Raw genomic sequence first — 18,177 nt, 5'->3', positions numbered from 1 at the left:
TCCACCTGACTTATCCTGAGGTATACTTGGTGAGTGCCAATTCGCCCTATGCAAATTACTCAACTGCACAAGAAAGAATATTCGTCAACTGCGAAGAGCGGACGCTAACACTTGAAGCTAGCCAAATTTCTCTCCGTGCCCACGATTGCTACTCATGATCGTTCTGACAGATGTTGGTTCAGGGCGCCGATTCAAGCAATTGACGTTTTCCAAACCATTCACAACTAAACAGTCCCCTAGGTCATTCTGTAGCACGTTACATCACTCAGTGTCGCTATGGACATCGCTATGTCGTGAAAGTTAACAAAGTCTCCATCCAGAGGACCCCCGTTAGATGCCGCGGATGCATACCGTAGTACAGTACAGCCTCGTGGTCAATGTTGGCCCATCCCTGTGTGAGTTGGAGGCATTCTTTTACAACATATTCACCACTAGATCCCAGGGCCTTAGTTAGAAGGGATACGGAAATCATTTAGCATTTGATACAATAGCAAGGATGTATTATGATAATCTACCTGACCTGTAGCAATTGATACACAAATCATCCAACCCACAATGTATGCCGAACGCCAATTAAACGAGCCAGCCCACCATAGAGATTGTTACAGTCCAGTAACCACTGGAATTAGTCCAGCATGTAGCTTGGATGGAAGAAAAGAGATGCAGTGCGGTCAGTGAACACCTCAAGAAAGAATACTCTCACCAGGATCGCGCTTCGTTTCAACTGCAATAAACGCAGCCCCTTTTTGATCCAATCCTTTCTCAGCACGCAGGTAAGCCTCTTCAGAGCGATCAGTCAAGATGTCCAGATCTTCATTCGACAAGATCGACGCAGGGTCAACGCCAACTTCAAATTGCTCAAACTCATTCTCGCCAAGAGCCCTCCGCAGTTCGTCGATATCTTGCGAACTCGCACTAGGGTCCAGAAGGGAGCGGAATTTGCCTTTCTGGATGACCAGACGTTCGAGGCGGCGCTTGGAGTCTGCTTTCTCCAGGAGTGTCTGCTCAACAGTGCCCTTTGTTGCCAATCTGTAGATAATCACTGGCCTGGTCTGGCCAATGCGGTGGGCTCGATCCTGAGCCTGCAGATCTTGCTGCGGATTCCAGTCCGAGTCAAAGATAATGACGGTGTCCGCGGCAGTGAGATTAATTCCCTGGCCACCAGCTCGGGTGCTCAGGAGGAAGAGCTTGTGACTTTTCTTGGTATTGAAATCTTTGATCTGCGCCTGGCGATCTGATTGCGCAATAGCGCCATCAATTCGGCAACACTCCCAGGAGCGGAGAGTCGTTGCCCACTCCTCAATGATATCAAGCTGTGTCTTGAATTGAGAGAAAATGAGGATCTTATGGTCTTTCTTAAGCAAACACGAGACCAGGCGGTCCAATAAAAGCATTTTTCCAGAGGCAGAGACGAGGGTTTCATCGACAGAAGAGGACTCGTCCATCCATGGCCAGTAGAAGTTGTGTGGAGAGTTACAGGCAAGGCGAGCCTGCAGGACGGGGTTTTGCATCTTCTTTTGCCCAATCTCTTTCTCTGCAAAACAGTGTTAGCAACAGAATTAGGAAACATGTTTGGAAGTGACATACTGGCAAGCTTCAGATTCTGAGCCTGCTGGATCTCTTCGAGTTCGGTATCGCTAGGTTCGCTCTTGTTTCCCTCTTCCTCGATTCCTAGCTCGAGTTTGCGTAAATGTTCGTCAAACTCTCCATCGCTTAGATCATTGTAACTCTGACGCGTGCTGCGTCGGCGACGGCGGTTAGAGTTATTTCCATTACTAGCTGGCGTGGATGTCCCGCTGGATTTGGAACTCTTAACTGGCGTTGCATCACCACTGCCATTCCGTTTGCGCTTCGTACTCTGCGAGCGTTTGGAGCTGCCGTTCTTAATTTCTAGACGCTCTAGGGCTTTTCCTTCGAGGTACTGGCGTCCTGTACCATTGATGATCTCTCGATAGAGATCTTTTTGCTCGGGGGTTAGAGGCGCGTACAGAATGTACTCCCGCTTCTTCGGAAGGGTGTTTTCAACATCTGTTTTGAGGCGTCGGAGAAGGAAGGGCTTCAGAATGGCATGCATACTAGTGACCAAGTTGCGCTTTCGTTTTTCAACGAGATCTGCTTGACCCTTGTTATCCAAGACAGAGGAAAAGTCAAACCATCCCTCAAACGAGTTGAGATCGTTGAAAACTTCAGGAAGCAGGAAATGTAGAAGTGACCACAACTCTGAGATGTTGTTCTGAAGAGGAGTGCCAGTGATCAACAGACGATTGGCCGAGTTATAGGTCAATAACTCTTTGATGAGCTTGCAATTCATGTTTTTCAGGCGGTGGCCCTCATCCTGTAGATCAATCAGCATCTGATAAATGAGGGAAAAAGATGAATAAACATACAACAACGATATAACGCCATTGATACTGCGCCAGGAACTTTCGATCGTTCATGCAAATCTCGTAAGATGTGCAGACCACAGGAAAGTCCATGTCCCCTTGGTTTTTCATCTTCATGAACTTGTTGCGCATGGCAGCTCGCTCACTTTTTGAGCCGTGGTACAATACTGTTTTGATTCCCGGAGTCCATCGGGCAAATTCATCCACCCAGTTGCTCACAGTACTGAGCGGCGCTGAGATCAAAAATGGCCCAGAAACGTTCTTCTCTTTTAAAAACGCAATCATCGAAATGGCTTGAACAGTCTTTCCGAGACCCATTTCATCCGCAAGTATACCACAAAGCCCATTCATCCATAAAGTCTTGAGCCATTCAAGACCCTCCAGCTGGTATGTTCTCATTTTGCCACCAGTCACAAGTGCTGGCTGCTGTGTCGCAACCAAGTCTTGTTCACCAAGAGCTTTGGGATTCGTTTCGTAGTCATCTGCAGCCTGTTCAAGGGCTTGCTGTACCGAAGGATTGTCTTCAGTCACTTTCACGTCAGCCTTTTTAAAGTAACTAGAGATAGAGTTGCCATTGGCCGCCGCTGCCCGCTTAGGTCGACCTCTGGTGGAGGCCGGGGCCTTCTCATTGGCATCCTCTCCATTTGGTGTTTTGTTTTCTTTGTCAGTCGCATCTTGGTTTGTTCGAGTTCGAGTAGCTCGGCGAGCAGGCTCAGGAGGTGATTTGGTTTTCTTTTGACTCGTGACAGCTTGTTCGCGGTGCTTGATCGCGGCCAGGCGTGCTTCCTCTTGCTGTTGCTTCATCTTATCCGACATGATCGCAACAAAGACCTGCAGGTAGGGGGTGATATCAGACTACTGCAATCAAATAAGATGAGGATGGGCTGAACACGTACGGAGCTCGTTTTTAACAAGTGCATCAAGGCTTTTGCCTTGCTGTCCATCCCTTCAACATCTTCTGAATCGGTTAACTCTGCTTTCGCATCGTCTGCTTTGTCATCTGAAGACTTCGAGTCTTCAACCTCAGTCGGGTCTGTGAGTGGCGACGAAGGGGTGACCGATTCAGGCGCCATAGTCCCCGCACGGGAATCTGTGGGAGTCGCTGTTTCTTCAGTGGACATATTGTAGGGTGGAATTGAGTGACACAGTTAAGAGAGTAGATGACCAAAGGCGAATACTAGATGAATGGAGATGGTACGTCATTCGCAGAGGTGAAGAACTTTTCGCAACGTCAATTTTCGCAGGGAGGACGAGGAGTAAACGAATGTGATAGCAATGACTGAGCGTACACCACTTCCTGACAAATCCACACTCGTACTTAAGACGCTGCACAAGATTGGATGTTGATCTCTGATGTATCCAAGATCAAAGTATCCTCGCGTCCTTGACGCGGCATTTTCGCGTTCAGTGCACGGACCAGGTTTAGATTAGACGCCTCTTGAGAACTACATCGGACTTGATTTCGACATCATTCAAGACTTTCATACATGAATGTTATCATACAAATGAATCATACACAAAATTTGAAATGATGAAGATGGTATCAAATCCATGAATTCTTGATTGTTTCTTCGATATCGCTTGTTTCTCCCTCTACTGCGAAGAAGAACACCCGTCTGTCGGCACAAGCATCACATCATCCATGGACACATCAGTGATCGAGCTGATATCAGTGGAACTAGGTTGCTCGTCAGGTTGCTCTTCCTCGTGTTGTTCGGGTTCGCTTTCTTCGGGCACCACAGTAGGCTCATAGCAGATAAATTCATCCATGAGGCGGTCGATGTTTGTCTTTGTCATTCCACGGTACGCCCGGGCGAAGAATTTTGAAGGTATATCTTCATCAACCGCCTGGATCAACGGAAGTGGCTGAGGATTTCCATGCTTGGGACTGATTCCAACGCCAACGCCGTTAACCCGAATGTTTGGCTGGAGGTCGTACCGACGGCGCATCGCCTCTGCTTCAACCTGTATTTTTTCAAGCTGGGCCTGCTTTATTCTCTGCTGATACTTAATTTGGCTCTCGGATGGGCTAGAATGTACCGAAGAGTGGTTCCCAGTGAGGACTCTGCTGAAAGGCCTGGCAGATTTCTGGAAAATGGGTTGGGTGTGACTCATATTCCGGGGTCCCCTAGACGGTGTTTCTAGTGGAAACTCCGGCGGAGGTGACTCGGGCATGAGGATCGCTTGTCTTGGAGAGGCTAATCCTTGGGGTCTGAAGCCGACTTGCTCGTATTGTCTGAGCCGCGCGGCATTTTGCGAGCCGACCTTTACCTTGACCATTCCGCCGAGTCGTGGCTTTGTGGTGTCCCATGACAAGTCCGGTTTGCGTTCATAATACCTTCCCCAATTCATCGTGAGATCTGGCTCAGTGCTGCGTCGAATCAAATCCTTTGGATTCATTGTGCCGCTCATACCAATGCTTTGGATGAATTCACTTTTAGCACTGCTCTCTGGGTCCACAAAAGGATTGATTGTGGCCTCGATCTCATTAGGGGGCGGACTGAATCTCAGGTTCTCTTTCCATTCGAACTTGTCGGGCTCATGGGAGGTTTCCTCGGATTCTCGCAGGACCACCAGACTGTCTCCCCAATCGCCAGCGTATCTCCGAGGTAAACCGTGCTGGTGCAAGTACTGTCTGGCTTTCAGGACATCGTGAGCTTGACACATCAAGAGGTCGGTGTATTTCGTGAGCAGCAGGCTCCGATTCGTCTGTCGGGCGATCCTTTTCAGCACCAGTTGAGGTGGCGGCTGGAAAAGCTTCAATTCGCTGTTGTCAATTCTCATGAGTGCCTTTCGCTGTTTGCGCCGCATTTGCTCCAGTCTTTTGTTCTCCCTTTCAATCTGTTTATTGCGAATGCCTATCACCTGCTTCAGCTGTGTTCGCTCCTCTGGTCCAAGGCCAAGAAGGTCGCAAACACGTCTCCAGCTGTGGTATCTCATTGTGTTTTCGACGATCTCAACTTGCATCGCTTTGTGCAGATCTTTCCATTTGGGGTTCGGGATCTAAAACGACGGATCTCATCAGAGCCGTTCAATTGCACCAACACAGCAAGCGTCGCGATATACTTACCGTGTCAAGAAGCACCTGGGTTGCATCTGGGAGAGGATCGTCATCACTATCCGACGAGGTGATCATGCCCACTGAACCTGAAGCGGCATCCATACGGGCCATGCGCGCCATATTCATGTTCCTCGCATACACCGGATTATCCATGTTGTTACTAGCGACGTGATTCTCTAGCTGGTTCGTTCGAACTCGTTCAACCCCAGGCTTGGATAATGGAACGGTTGACGTTGACCCAGCATTGGGGGGATTAGGTGCGAAATCCCTCACTTGTATGTTCTGTTGGCTGCCGCCAACGGCATAATCGTGCTTGGAGGTCGTGGATTCACGGGGTGGATGTGGTCTGCCCAAACTGGGGAACGCAGCTGGTGGCAGGTTCGGGTTGAATGGCACAGTATTTGGCCTGCGCCTCTTTTGTGGGCGTGGTCTGCCTGATTCTCCAAGCTCTATGGAATCGTCAAAGGAATCATCGTATCCGTGTCGCAGCGAGGGCCGTGGTGTCGATTCGAACTCGTCCTCACCATATCGCACCGGTGCGCGGATGCTGTCGCGCAGTTTCATCCCGCTCATTTTGGCGGCACGCCTTGAGGCGACTCGTGAGGTATCCGGCTGGTGGATATGCGCTTGATGCTTGGTGTGGGTGTATCGATCGAAGGTGGGTGCTAAAGGTTAATGGGAAGCATGCGATTCATCGTAGAGGTACGGTGAGTGATCAGGGTGGGGTGGTCGCGAGATGGAAAGGTTGTCGCGCGAGATGAAAAAGAGAGGGGAGGATAGGGTTTGGTCGCTCTGAAGTCGCGCAAAGGCAGCGCGAGACTCGAGTTCTCAGATTTGAAGGGAAAACACAAGGTAGGGGCAATATGAGTCGAGAGTCGACAATGTGGGTTCAAACGCTGCTTGAGAGCATCGAGCAACTTATGCGCGTCTCGAGACTTGCCAAATTTTGCTACCAACCCCATCATTGATTTCCTATGCAGAATGCAGACACATGCTATCTTGAAACTTTCTCATGTTTACGGTCTTATGGATATGAAGATTTAAGGTCTAAAGGTCAGTAGATGGCTTGGATATCGGCAAGATAGCATCAATGAGCAACTGCAGCTGGGTATTTGCATCCAAGCACCATAAAGCAATAAAGCAGACAAATAAAGCAGACATAAAAGAAGATCAGACAGCCACCCATACTCTACACAATGCAAAGATTCGCTCCATTCCCTTTGCTCTTCAGCATATCCATCTCTCTCCCCATCTCCGTAGCCACTCGCAATTCAAATCGAAGATACTCGCGACACACGCATTCGGTTCCCTTTAGACAATGCGGTCTTGGAAGGGAGCATTCGGCATTCGGTCGTAGAAAGGGTCCTCATCCGCATCCATGTCCATTTCATCCTCCCCTATGGCAATATCATCATCTTTGTGATCTTGAAAACTTCGCTTCTTCGTAAGCAGCGGTGGTGCCGATGGAGGCGCAAGAGTCGCAGCCCCACGAACAATAATCTGTCTAGCACGCTCAACATCACGCTTAGCAGAAAGAATGGACTCGAAAGCGGCGAGGATGCATTTCATATTGTCCTCGATTGAGACACAGAAACGACGCTGTTGAATCATGTGCGTAGCTTCAGCAGAGTGAACATTAAGCATGACCATGACATAGGCAATGACGACACCGGCGGAGCGTTCATTCCCGGACTCGCAGAAGACGAGAACTTTCCTTTTCTGTTTTTGAACATTGGGCATCATCCCATCAGTTCCAACATCCACACCAGCCAGGTGATCATTGATACGACGGATAGCGCGTGGAAATGCAGAACTGAGCTCTTGGTTATCAAGGACATCGATCGTGTCAGCCATGATACCGGCCTCGGCCGCAGCTTTTTCGCCAGAAACAAGGCGTGCCAGGGCCGAGTGTCGACTCCGAATAGCGAGAAGAAGTGTGAAACCTTGGCTCCGGATGTAATCGGTATCACGGAGACATGACGAAGGGCCAAGAGATAAAAATGGAAAGACAGACTGAGCTTGGCGGCGCATATCGTAGGTCCATTGGGAAGGGTTGAAGCGGCGGGTGAACCCACCTAGATCGACGTGGTTGAAAAATCCTGGACAAACAAAGTCTCCCTCTGCAAATTCGTGGGTGTCGCGGTCGAAAACTTTCCTGTCGACAATAACAGTGTCATCATTGCTTGTGCCCGATAATCCAAGGTAGGCTGCCCCGAGAGACCCAGGTAGGCGCATAGAGTTGAGATACTGTGGCATAACTGTATACTCTTGGGTGCGAACATAATGAGACTGCTCATCATGAGACATGGGCACTTCTCTGCGTGAATTGCCGTTGGACATTGTATCTTGCAGGCCCGTGCACTGTCTGATGGACTCTGATGTAACAAAGTATCAAATTCTTCTTGTTCAACTTATTGGTGCGGTGGTCAAATGTGTCATAAGTCCAAGTAGAGAGAATACATGAGTTCAAGAGTCGAGGTCACTGAGAGCGAGACACACTTCGTTCCATGTAGTGGAGCTGCAGGGAATGAATGTGTCAAGTTGGATAACCCCAGCGGAATTGGAATTCTTTCCGGGCAAACAGTTTCAGGCAAAGTGATAGTATTCAAATAAAAGGCTTGGAATGATATCAATGGCTTCAAGCTTGCGACTAACATCTTCTATGAGGGGAGAGGCTGGGCGCGGCCTGGAGCCGCGTCGTGATTAGGTAAGACATTCCATTCCAGCCGGAGACGTAGTTCCAGATCTCTTATGGCTTTGGCTTCAAGTTGAAGACTTCCATGATCCTGTGTGCGGTTTTCTGATTCGTAGAGCATGAAGAGAGAGAAACATCTTAGTTCCAAGTGCAAATCGATTGGTTTTGTACTCCGGTCAATACCGGCAAAACATGAGTTCGCCCATAACCTCTAGGCCAATTCGCGTGATCAAGCAAAACGTGCAACGTTCACAGCCAAAGATGGCTGGCTTGATAATCTAAATTTCTAGACTCCTATAAGGAATATGTCGGTCACCTTTCAAGTTGTCGGCGATATCCATGATGTTTTGGGACCATCACAATATGCCGTTGCCCTGAAATGAGTTAACCCATGATTCATTCGCTTGATCATATACAAACAATGCTTTGGAGTGGCTTTGGTCATTAATTGGGCGGATAAATATGAATATAAGACTATAAAATAGACGAAAGAGTCATAGAATCGTTACATGGCTTTCCTGTATATATATATATATCTATACATATCTATCCCTCATGCATCCCATGGTTGCCTAATCTCATATTTTACCAGGCCTATCTTCATATTTATTCCTTGTGGTAACAGATCAACAATACAATTATCAAGATTATTAAGGGAAACACTAGCTAGGCTATGGCCTTCCTATCTGAAACCCCGAACCCCGAGCCCCGAGTACCCCGCTGCCTGAATATAAGACGAACCAACACATTCGTAGACCTGCATGTTGGTCTACTCAGTAGCTAACCAAATCCTAAAAAGTCACTCATGGAGGAAAAGCTTCTACCGGGGATTGTTACCAGAAAAAGGGAGATACGCTATCCACGCCTTCAGAACTGGACCCTCCCCTCAATATGCACCCTCTTCGCATTACTCATTCTCTGCAATCACTACAATCTATACCCCAGGTTACATCCCTGCCGTAGTCCAAAAACCCTCAAATACAGTGGCGAGCACATAACCTGGGAACCATGCGGCGACCTGCACGACAAACCACTCGAATGCAGTAGCATCGAAGTGCCCCTAGACCAATTTGCAACCGAGAAACCAAACCCAGCAAACGAAAAGAGTTTCAAAATCCCACTCATCCGCCTCCGCAGCGCAAACGCAACACAAAACCTCCTCCTAAACCCCGGCGGCCCAGGAGCCAGCGGTTTCGAATTCCTATACCGCCGAGGCGACCAGCTCCAAAGCATCCTAGGCTCAGGCTTCCACCTACTGACATTCGATCCGCGTGGCGTGAACAGCTCAAAACCCGGAGCATCATGTTACCCCGACGCCAAGACACGACAAGAGCAGTCTCATATTCGAGCGCGCGATGCCGCAGCCGATAGTCCTGAGATCTATGCGTGGGCGCAGAACTTCGCAAAAGCATGTCCGGATACAATGGGTGAGTATGCGCCGTATATCAACACCCCGCAAACCGCAGCGGATATGAATAGTATCCTCGATGCGGTTGGTCAGGAAGATATGATATACTGGGGTTTTAGTTACGGCACTCTTCTCGGACAGACGTACGCGGGACTTTTCCCCGAACGATCGAAGCGCGTGGTGATCGACGGAGTCGTTGATCAGTTCGCTTGGTATGAGGGCGTGGGTGAATCTGATGCATTAATCGACACGGAGAAGGTGCTTGATGGGTTCTTCGATGAATGCATGAAAGCAGACGCGGGTAGCTGTGCGCTTGCGTCGCTGGCAAAGTCGAATGAAGAACTGAGTGAAATAGTCCTCTCGGCCATGGATAAGCTCCGCCATCAGCCGATCGATGTATACATCAACAATACCGTCTACGGAACCCTGACATACGAAAAAGTCTGGTACAATGGCGTCTTTGCGGCATTATACAAGCCTCCGTTGTGGTCGTCCCTCGCGCAAAACCTGTACAGTCTAGTCCAAGGAAATGCAACACCTGCCTTCTTAGCTTACAACACCGGAGATGAACTAAACCACGAGTCTAACGAATTCGTGACACTGAACGACGGCCGCACGGGCCCAGCCTACTGGCCGCAGGGAAGAGACAGCCTGCTGGCACAGATCACACCATGGCTTAACCAGAGTCTCTTCGGCAACTCTTTTCTCACATCATTCTACCAGAAACAGCAATGGAAAGTGCCGAGGACGCATCCGTATGTTCCGCGACAAGGAGTCAAGACCGCTCATCCATTATTGATAATGTCGACTACCTATGACCCCATATGTCCCCTTGTCTCAGCGCGCGTGGCTAATAAGGCTTTTGCTGGATCTCGGGTTGTGGAGGTTGAGGGGTATGGGCATTGTTCTGTGGCTGTGGCTTCGGTCTGTGCTGCAAAGCATTTGCAGGCGTTCTTGTATGAGGGGAAGCTTCCGGATGGGTATACGCGGTGCAAGGTTGATTCTGCTTATTTTGCTGTTCCTGGTGAGAATGAGGACATGGCTGCGCAGACGTACTTTGAGGACGCTGAGGATCGGAATATTCATCTTGCGCAATTGGAGCTTATGGCAGGATGGGAGTTCACTGGGCCGATCATGTGGTGATATTTGTTTTGCAGCTTTGGCATTTACGGTAATATTCTTTGCCCCAAGCTTTACGAGGATGATGCTATAGCACGAGTGCTCGGGCAGGAGCGAACATATGTATAGACGTCCGGGTCTTCGGCAATTTACTATGCCTTAAAGAGAAAAATTGGGTCTACAACGAAGCTCAGCAATTCAACACATATTTTACAAGGACAAGAATATGCATTTGGACAATGATTTCATTATCCACTATTTGTGTAATCGGACAGACGAATTCTTGTCGAATGCCGCACCTGGGCAGTGCGGAAAAGCCACACAATAGATACAGACAGCCATGTCCCAGATATGAAAAAAGAGGACCCAATAGGCGTTCCAATGGGGACGAAAATAATTCCAGGCCGAGAGCCTTGAGCAAAATCAGAATAAAAACGGTAAGGAAAGAGCCCACAGAAGAGCAACGACCGTAGAGAGAGAGTCAATAAATCTGTGTCCTTCACACCAGAACATAAGGATTGACAAGAAAAAGGGGAGATCATACCCAAGACAGAAACGCCTTGTGTGTAAAGAAATTCGTAATGAGCGTCTTGGTGGACGCAGAAATAGAACCGCCAATGAGAAAAAAAAAAAAAAGAATCCACAGGAAAGCTGAACGGAGGACAATATGTACAAATCGGGTGAAGACGCCCACGCTGTCGAAAGTGGGAAAAAAAAGCAGGGGGAGTAATGTGATGTCTCAAAATAATTGCCAGGATGTCGCTATGCCGAGTTTGCGCCGTAAATCGAAGTAAAAAGATCAAAACCGAAGCTTACGACTGCGGCCGTTCATTTGATAGTGCCGTCTCATTGGATGGCTTTTCTTTATCCTTGGGTTTCCAGAAGTGCATCATTCGACTGAGACGGCGGCCCTTTTTCTTCGTTTTGTCGGAGGCGGTGCTAGGGGGTTTCTCCTCCTGGTTGAGCTTGCTCCGCTCAGAATGAGGCCCACCGACTAACTTGGAAAGACTGGCTAGACTAGAGCGTTTGGAGGCGTTAGCCTGGCTAGTGCGTCTAGTACCAGCAGCCGAGAAGGATGCTGCGCGGTCGGCTGAAAGACGTCCACGGGGAAAGAAAGAAGTCGCCGAGAAACGATTCAGAGTATTGGTCATGGTGGATGCACTGCTGGTTAAAGATGGAACATCGTCAACTGATGCATAAGGGTAGTCCGCCGAAGGAAGATGATGATATGAGTGACTGGAAAAGTTCCGGTCTGTCATCGAGGATTCCGCAATTGATCGCGGAGCATCCGGAGACGGAAAGGACGAGTCAGACGGCGAAACCCCTTGTGGTAAAGTGAACGGAGGAATATTAGGCAGCAACTCGATGGGCGAGGTCGCCGGTCGCTTGTCGATAGCTAAGAATCGAGGAGAAACGTCTGGACTGGGAGGCCCCAGCGTTTTATGCGCAGGTTCTTCTGTCTTCAAGATCTCCACGGGTGTTCGAGGCTTGCCGGTGAAGGGATTGCTGGCAGTATGGACCTGCTCAAGGACACTTTTTCCCGCGGGCTGTTCCTGATTCAGCTGTTTATCGCCTTGTCGAATACCCAAGCCAGCATTCTGAGAGGAGATACTGGCAGCGGGGCCACGAGTCAGAGTATCACTACTGCCAACGGTGTTGTTGCTGTGGATAGACTTCATATCGTCCTCCGATGACGAGAAGACTGCGTTGTCGATCGAGAGCGCGTTCGCCGGCAGGCGCTCGCCCTTGGGTGACTGTGAAGCAGCCAGGAAAGCATCTTCTTCCTCTTCGTCAAACACATCGGGCGTTTCGACTGCCGAGGTCGGACCCAAGCGGAATCCGCCAAGAGCAGAGCGGTCGAATGGTTGCATCGCCGGAGCGCTTTCCGTGCGCCGATGGTACCGCATCTCTGGGCCAACAAATTCACCTCGTCTTCCGCCACTGTACATCCGCTGGGTTGCAACCGAGAAATTGTTGTTGGGCGCACCTTGCGTCACTGGTCGCATATCGGGAGTGTTGAAAGGACCAAGCGCAGCATCAAGGTCGATGATAGGGCTACTTAGTACATTGTCGTGCGGGCCGATATCCTGTTCATAGAAGCTCCTCGGTTTCCACGAGGTCTCCAGAGTTTGCGCAGGCAACGGACACCCATCTTCGGTTTGACGATTGTTTTGAATGGGCTCAAGGGCAGAAGGAGGCATGGTCGGATTGGTCGGAGTCCGGATGACAACGACATCGTCATTATCAAAATCCACATCTAGGACTGATCCGGTCGCTGAGTTGGTCCGAGTAAGAGCAGGGGGTCGAGGTGCAGGAGCGCGAGGTACAGGAGGCTCCTCCTGTGTGTCAGACTTCGCATGGCGCTTACCCTTGCCCTTGCTCTTGGTTCGAGTTAGAATGTGACCGGCCCAAGAGCGAACACGCTTCTGCTTCTTCTTTTTCGACTTGATAGGAGATTTGTTGTCCGACGAATTCTCTGCCGCTTCATCGCCGGATGTATCGGAACCATCGTCCGAAAACGAAGGTCGGCACTTGTCTGTCGATTGGACATCATCGGGCAAAAGAGTAGAATCAAGATGCGGGGTTGACTTGCTCTTTCGAGAGCGTGAATGCCCAGCGGCCGAGTGTGAACGTTTGATGGAGGATGCCGATTCGTCATCCATTTGTATGAAATCCATCACCAAAGAGGCATCGGCAGTTTTCGGTCGAGGTTGTGGCTTGTAGTGAGGTCTTGGCGTTACCCGATCTGAGAAAGTCGGCTGCTCCACCTGTTGCTGGGCCTTAATTGTGGTCGCACTATCCGTTGTACCATGCGAGACAGCAGAGACTGGCCGTTCAGTATTCGACGTTTGGTTGTTCAAGGTGATTTCCGCTTGTATGGCAGCCGGAATGGGAGGCACAGGGGGGACGGGAGGGAATTGAGGAGACGCAGGGGGCGTGGGACGTCCGAGACTGACAGCCGGTTGAGAGGGTGGTCGCGAAGAAACGTCAGAAGTAGATTTGTGATAAGGGTCGGCGGGTGTATTAGGCGCACTCCCCATCGCAGAATTAGGACCAAGGGCCTTGGTGATGACATTTAAGTCGACACCAGAGATCGCAGCCGAGCGTCGATGAGCATGATTGCGTCTTCCAGGAACCCTAGCAACACCAGGCCCCGGAGGCGGAAGAGGTTGATCTGCCATAGAAGCCGCCCGTCTGTGACCGATTCCCAACATATCCGGCGCTACCAAGTGATCCGTTCCAACAGCAAACTCGCTTGGCCGCCGACGGTGTCCACCCGCACGAGGTGTCGACAAGGAGGGTGCTGAGAGGTGTGGTGATTGCTGTTCTGAACCAGGATTGAAAGAGAAGGCGGGCAATGCGGCCCGTTCCCGGCGCTCAGGGGTCTCCGGTTGGGTGTCGGGTGCATCGGGTTCCCGTGCTGGGAAGACAAACGGTGGGTTAGGCAATGGTGCATGCATGTGTTGGCGACGGTGGTCCGCGGAGAGGTTCGAGGTATCGAAATGTGGCGGGAAGCCCGCCTGGGACTGCGGAGGAAGTGAAAGCGAAGCCATGGCCCAAGGCGAATAGAAAATCAAAAAAGGAAGTAATAAAGGAATCTAGCGGAGTGACAGAAGCCCAGTCAAACAGATCCAGGGCAAGAGACCTCCAGACCGACTTCCCTTCAGCGAGAAAGCCTAGGAATCTGGAGGTCAAGATTAAGCACGGGTGAAGGTCATTGAATCTTCCGCACCAGGCAGAAAGTGAAGAGCAAAAGTATCCAAAAGAATGGAAAATGAACGGACGGCCACGACGAAGGCCAAAGAGGGGGAGGATTGGAAAAAGTTGGTCGTAAGAAGAGGTTGAGAAGAGAGAGAGCACAACAAATCCAGGAGGGGAAGAAGGGAGGCTGAAATTACCATACACGGGTATCAGAATACTATACAGGGCTGGACTACAAAAGGGTTCCCAGTAATTTTAAGCCCTGGAGGATTTCCTCTCTTAGGAAATGGCAATTAAGGTAAACGAATCCCTTTCTCCCCTACAGGATTGCAAATATATTATACAATACTGTAATTGAGTCACAATCTCGGGGCAGATGCCAGATTAGGTGACATCTGTCAAAAACCGAAACGGGAAAAAAAAAAGGACCTTTAGGAATGTGAACATTTTCTCGACTGATTTCACCTATTAGTACTACACTACAGTATTCACTCATACCTATACCTCTTCTTTACCAGTATAGGACGTCATGACTTGGACATCAATTTTATTGTTCCTCCCGTAAAAAGTGGTTCAGTGGTTCAGTGGTTTGCATCCACCTGTATATTGTACGAATGTGAAAACAAGGCACCTCTTTCAATCCTGGGGTGATCAAACCAATCAACAGGGAGTGACATCCGGAGAAAAAAGCGGGTATGGCCACTGCCAATCATTCGGTCTCAATGACCATCCAAATCTCGCTTGATTCGGTGGGTCCGGAAGGATAGTGCGCCACGCTGGGGGCTGCAAGTCAAGGGGACTATATCGGGGGAGTGATTATTGCCGAGCCAAGACTAGGCTTGGGAAAAGAGGGTGGACAGGACTTTCTCAGACTTACTCAAGTGATCGTTTCCTCTGTGGATGTCGATGCCGGGAGATTGTCAGACTTGAAACCCGAACTTTTACTCTCCATTGCTTGTCTTGGCTGCGGAGTCGGATCGGATATAAATAGTGGCGCGAGACATATCTTAGCGCCATTTGACAGGGGGTGGGAAGATGAAAGACAAACGGACTCTGTGAAACATTATTTTCCCCCCTAGCATTCGGTGGACCGGTTTCTTTGTTTAATCCAATAACAATGGAGGCTTTGATGGAGTTGGGGCAATTAGGTCGTGGGGGCTGATCGTCATGAAATCAATTGGGGCAGATCCTGGATTTGAATCTCGAAATGGCCTGCATATGCATCTGTACCACATCTTTAAAAGTTGACCCGAGTAGTTCATTCTCACCGTTCTTCAATACAACATCTACTGATTTACATCGGAACTACCCTGCAAAGTGGATCTGATTTGCGAACCATGCCAAGGCCAAAGGAGATTAACCTAACAGTAATGCGGATCTGTAGCCAGGAAACATATCTGCCTAACAGCGCGGATATGCCCGTGGATATCGGATGGGAGCTTAGAAGAACCCAAACCATGGAAACATGATCTGGGGCTAATTCAACCGGAGTTTGCCCAAACCCTGGTCACATACATGACTTCAATTGCTTGAGGACCTAGTTTCATCTTGATCATAAAAAAAAAAGGAACAAGTTTTATACGTGAAAAAAAAAACGCTGGACAATAATCCAAATGCTGTATCTAAAACAATCCCGAAAAAAAAAAAAAACAACTCCCCATTCAACTATGCATCACTGTCAGACTCGACTTCATCATGCTCGAGATGCTTCTTTCGCTCTTCGTTCATCTCTCTATATGTGCTGAAGCTCAGCATGAAGAACGCTACCATAATCAAAACGCCTCCAATAATAGAGGCCATGGAAAGAGGGTCTCCGGTTCGGAACCAGTCCACCAGAGCAACGAGGAAGATGGTAAGGAGAGCAGCTACTGATGATAGAACGGGCGATGTAAGGGAGATGAGCACAAGGAAAGAGCCGGAGAAGGCTATTTTGATGTTAGTTGCTGTGTCTGGGTTGAAATACTGATCTGGCACTTACTAGCATTGGCACCCACGGAGATGAGCAGCATCCATGCTGCCTCGCCAGTCGGCCATTCAAATGTCTCCCATCCCATCCAATGCAGAAATGGCAATGGAATCCATAGCACAAGCAGAGTGAAGACTCCGATAAGGCTGCCAAAAGTATTGGCGAAGATTGTACCCCGGCCAGGGCTGATACCTTCCGGAGGACAGGCGAAGCGCTTATAAAGGACTTCGTAGAGCCCATAGAGGACACTGCCGATGCCGATGACGACGTTGCCAAGTAATCTGTTCTGCGCCACGCGATCCTCCGCAGTCTCTTCTCCTTTTGACGCCTTCTTACTGGGCCGATCCCCATAGGCAACGACCATAACGCCGATGGTAGCCACGGCGACGGAAAAGACCTTGTCAAACCGCAGTTTCTCGTTCAATAGGGGAATCGAAAAGGCATACGCGAAGAAGGCTGAGCAGTTGTAGATTGCGGTGAGGTCGCTGGCAGTAGTCATGTTGACTGCCACGTACCATGATCCTCCAGCGACTGTGAGAGCAGTAGTCACAAAGGCGGTGGTCTTCAGCATATAGCGGACTGGAGATCTATTGGACGCACGAGTGCTTAGATGGACTTCCCGGGATTCGACCATCTGCGCCGTGGTACGAATGAGAGAGACGTGACGCCGCCAGAAAGCATCCCACGAGAGCTTCCGTTTCTGTAACCGAAGGATACCTAGCTGGACCAGCCAGAGCAAGGACCATGAACCGTGGGTCATATAGCTGCATAGGGAAAGAAAATGGTAAGCGTTTACATTCTGGGAAATGGGTTTCGCGTGGGCTTCTCGCTGGCATCTTCGCATTCGGACTTACAGCATGCAATACGGCTTCTTCCAGCCCAGCTCATTTTGAATGTATGAAGCGGTCTCCGTTTGGACCACGAAACTAATCAAACTGAGCAGGAGGAATCCAGATGCAACCATGTACTTCTTGCGGGTTGCTTGGGCAGCGTCGTGTTCCGGGCTTTTACTCCGGATCGTCGGCCGTCTAGATTCATGCAGCATGGGCCGGCCTTCTGCATCGCCATTGCCGAAACTGGTGCGGGACCGACGATGGTGATCATCTTTGAGGAGAGGTTGTTGCGAGCGGCCGTCTGTTGGTCGGTGTAATGGGGGGGCGATTGACAACCATCTCGTCGTCAGAGTCGAAGTCGTAGACCGCGTCCGGGGTAGAGGTCACCCGCGGCTCTGAGAGCTCAAAGCTATCCGAAGCCACAACGTCGATGGTGAGGGAATGTGCTAGTCGGCTTAACTACCTCGTCATGAATACCTCCGTCAGGGGTGTTCTTGACTGATTTACTGCGCTTGCAACGAACGATAAGGGATAAGGAGCCAGAATATCCACGAGCGAATCGTCAAAAGCCCACTCATCCAGGTGATGCAGAAATTGTGGCTAGAGCTTATTCTTCAATAGGTCACCCATGAAGCCCGTTCCACGTGTTCAATACTGGCTGCACTGTCACAGAATACATGCGACTCGGCACTGAGGATGATTGTAGCTCGAATGGCAAGATAAGTCCACTGAGGTAAAATTATAATGGAAGTCAGGGTGAAGTATTTATTAAATAGAAACACTTGGATTGGAGATCAAATAAGGCGAAGTAAAATGACCGCCTTCAGGTGTCGTCACATCCACTTGTTACCTAAAAGCGGACCCCTGTGACTAAAGCACGTGACATCCATCACGCTACTCCAAATGTGGGTTAGCGCACTATGTGTGTCATTCGTATTTCCCCAATCTTCCAAATTTGGAAATGTTCGTATTCGAAGGATTTCGGGAGGGAAATGACCCCAAGAGTTCG

At 49.6% G+C, this 18,177-nt stretch overlaps 6 protein-coding genes across 6 annotated transcripts; 1 reads left to right on the top strand and 5 right to left on the bottom strand.

Moving 5' to 3' along the window:
- Nucleotides 1–683: 683 nt before the first annotated feature.
- On the bottom strand, nt 684–3,505 carry N7500_007940 (putative SNF2 family helicase/ATPase PasG; the record flags this gene model as incomplete). The annotated part of the gene is made up of 4 exons (XM_056679084.1): nt 684–1,534; nt 1,588–2,335; nt 2,388–3,215; nt 3,281–3,505. The coding sequence occupies 4 exons, from the start codon at nt 3,503–3,505 to the stop codon at nt 684–686; spliced, it is 2,652 nt and encodes an 883-aa protein (XP_056529456.1).
- Nucleotides 3,506–3,977: 472 nt separating this feature from the next.
- On the bottom strand, nt 3,978–6,018 carry N7500_007939 (uncharacterized protein; the record flags this gene model as incomplete). Its single annotated transcript, XM_056679083.1, has 2 exons — nt 3,978–5,387; nt 5,455–6,018. 2 exons carry the CDS (start codon nt 6,016–6,018, stop codon nt 3,978–3,980), a joined length of 1,974 nt encoding a protein of 657 aa, XP_056529455.1.
- Nucleotides 6,019–6,756: 738 nt separating this feature from the next.
- Nucleotides 6,757–7,785, bottom strand: N7500_007938 (dual specificity protein phosphatase family protein; the record flags this gene model as incomplete). Its single annotated transcript, XM_056679082.1, has 1 exon — nt 6,757–7,785. The coding sequence occupies one exon, from the start codon at nt 7,783–7,785 to the stop codon at nt 6,757–6,759; it is 1,029 nt and encodes a 342-aa protein (XP_056529454.1).
- Nucleotides 7,786–8,945: 1,160 nt separating this feature from the next.
- On the top strand, nt 8,946–10,691 carry N7500_007937 (alpha/beta hydrolase; the record flags this gene model as incomplete). The annotated part of the gene is made up of 1 exon (XM_056679081.1): nt 8,946–10,691. The coding sequence occupies one exon, from the start codon at nt 8,946–8,948 to the stop codon at nt 10,689–10,691; it is 1,746 nt and encodes a 581-aa protein (XP_056529453.1).
- A 788-nt stretch (nt 10,692–11,479) lies between these two features.
- Nucleotides 11,480–14,221, bottom strand: N7500_007936 (putative cell wall proline rich protein; the record flags this gene model as incomplete). The annotated part of the gene is made up of 1 exon (XM_056679080.1): nt 11,480–14,221. One exon carries the CDS (start codon nt 14,219–14,221, stop codon nt 11,480–11,482), a length of 2,742 nt encoding a protein of 913 aa, XP_056529452.1.
- Nucleotides 14,222–16,034: 1,813 nt separating this feature from the next.
- Nucleotides 16,035–17,746, bottom strand: N7500_007935 (DMT family transporter; the record flags this gene model as incomplete). Its single annotated transcript, XM_056679079.1, has 4 exons — nt 16,035–16,294; nt 16,348–17,099; nt 17,190–17,469; nt 17,692–17,746. 4 exons carry the CDS (start codon nt 17,744–17,746, stop codon nt 16,035–16,037), a joined length of 1,347 nt encoding a protein of 448 aa, XP_056529451.1.
- Between the last annotated feature and the right edge of the window lie 431 nt (nt 17,747–18,177).

This window comes from Penicillium coprophilum (genome assembly GCF_028826855.1).
Source record: "Penicillium coprophilum strain IBT 35676 chromosome Unknown utg000005l_segment0_segment0, whole genome shotgun sequence".
In the NCBI taxonomy this organism is placed as follows: domain Eukaryota; kingdom Fungi; phylum Ascomycota; class Eurotiomycetes; order Eurotiales; family Aspergillaceae; genus Penicillium; species Penicillium coprophilum.
This window is presented reverse-complemented; position numbering and strand designations above follow the sequence as displayed.